A 1699-nucleotide genomic window follows, 5' to 3' on the forward strand; every position below is an offset into this window, starting at 1 on the left:
CCATTTAGGTCAGTAGAATCCCTGCTGCTTCTTTCTGGTTAGTGTCAATTAAATTCCGTTTTGTTCGAAACAGTTATTTAAACTTCGTAGATGTATATCTGGGGTAATCGGATTCTTGAGCTGAACTCAATTCATTAGCGGAGTTTCGATATCCTTGGTAAAATGATGAAGCTCTGATTTGTTCATTCTCCAGCGCGTTTGCCCTTTTTCCAAATTTGCAGCTTTTTTATGCGGTTGAGTTCATAGGTTGTTCTAAAGATTTTGGATCATTCAACTGTGTTGTGTACCTTCCTATGTAGGTAGCTATACCAGGATGCTCATTGACTTGTAGTAATAAAAGCTGATTGATGATGTTTTAGCTTAGCTCGATAGGGATGCTCATTGACTTGTAGTAGTAAAGCAGATTAATGGTGTCTTAGCTTATAGGAATGAGTCCTTCAGCTTCTTCTGTTTTTTTATGTTCTTACTTCAAAATTAAAGAGCATAGTAATGATATAGTCTTTGAGGGTGTTTTGCAGCAAAGAGAAGTCAAGGTTTTATATTTGATTGATGGACACCCATAAGGAATCTCGGGATCATCATGGCCTTTACCGTATAGTCAATGATGTCGGTTCTGCATTTGGAATGGGAGCTGTTGGAGGTTCTGTATATCATTTCGTAAAAGGGGCATACAATTCCGCAATGGGTGCTCGTTTGGTCGGAGGAGCACAAGCAGTCAACATGAATGCTCCTCGTCTGGCAGGCAGTTTTGCTGCATTTGGAGGCTTGTTCTCTGCATTTGACTGCACACTGGTGTACATCAGGAAGAAGGAAGATCCATGGAACTCCATCCTAGCAGGTGCAGCTACAGGAGGGTTTCTTTCTATGCGGCAAGGGATTGTTGCAGCTTCTAGGTCAGCGGTTATGGGAGGGGTTTTGCTTGCTTTGATCAAAGGGCCTGCGTTACTGAACAAGTAGTAAGCTTTTTTGGGTTTGTGATTGATCACTGATGAGAGCCTCGCTCTCACTCTTTTTGGGTTGTGTTTGATGAGTTTTCTTTAATTATGTCGTGTTTCCATCTTCGTGGTCCTTTATAAAAATACTCCGAAATTACTATTTCATCAATATTTACAAATTTATCTTCCAATCATTTTGTATAAACGTCATCAAAGATATAATTTTGAATCGTCAAGTGTTTATGACTTTATCTGGGCAAAACCATTTGGGAAGAGTAAGACAGAAAGAAGAGGGAATGAGTCATCATCAATGTGTCGGTCATTGAGCTTAAAAGTCAAAAGTAAACTTTTCACTGATTTTGATCATTCTTATTAATCCTTAATAAAGTACAACTACTGCACACACCAAATGAAGAACCAAATCCATTTCTTGTCAATATACACCAAAACAAAAACAACTCAAGTGTACTGAGGCAGATATAATAAGCACAGCCTCAAGTAGATAGATCATTTGGTTTCTCACTTATTTACATACAACCCTTAGGAGGATCTTCACCAATCACCAACACGACCATCCACTCAAAACCAAAACAAAAACAGAGACCCCAAGGAACCCAACCAGGATCATTAGATTACAAAGTTTTGTCCCTAATTATATCCCTCAAATAAACTTGTTTTCTTTTTCTTTACTCTTTCCCTTAACAATCAGAGTTCCTTCTCTTTTGTACCCTAATTCTATTCACCTGGAGTAATAGAATTACAAG

The 1699-nt window shown here is 38.4% G+C and overlaps 1 protein-coding gene across 2 annotated transcripts; it reads left to right on the plus strand.

Moving 5' to 3' along the window:
• Positions 1–1181, plus strand: LOC104735181 (mitochondrial import inner membrane translocase subunit TIM17-3-like). Of its 2 annotated transcripts, none has more exons than XM_010454915.1 (2): positions 1–37; positions 519–1181. In XM_010454915.1, the coding sequence occupies exon 2, from the start codon at positions 550–552 to the stop codon at positions 955–957; it is 408 nt and encodes a 135-aa protein (XP_010453217.1). In that variant the 5' UTR covers positions 1–37; positions 519–549; the 3' UTR covers positions 958–1181. The 2 variants fall into 2 exon arrangements, with proteins under 2 accessions (XP_010453217.1, XP_010453218.1); XM_010454916.2 differs by lacking the exon at positions 1–37 and adding an exon at positions 48–157.

This window comes from Camelina sativa, chromosome 13, assembly GCF_000633955.1.
Source record: "Camelina sativa cultivar DH55 chromosome 13, Cs, whole genome shotgun sequence".
Lineage (NCBI taxonomy): Eukaryota > Viridiplantae > Streptophyta > Magnoliopsida > Brassicales > Brassicaceae > Camelina > Camelina sativa.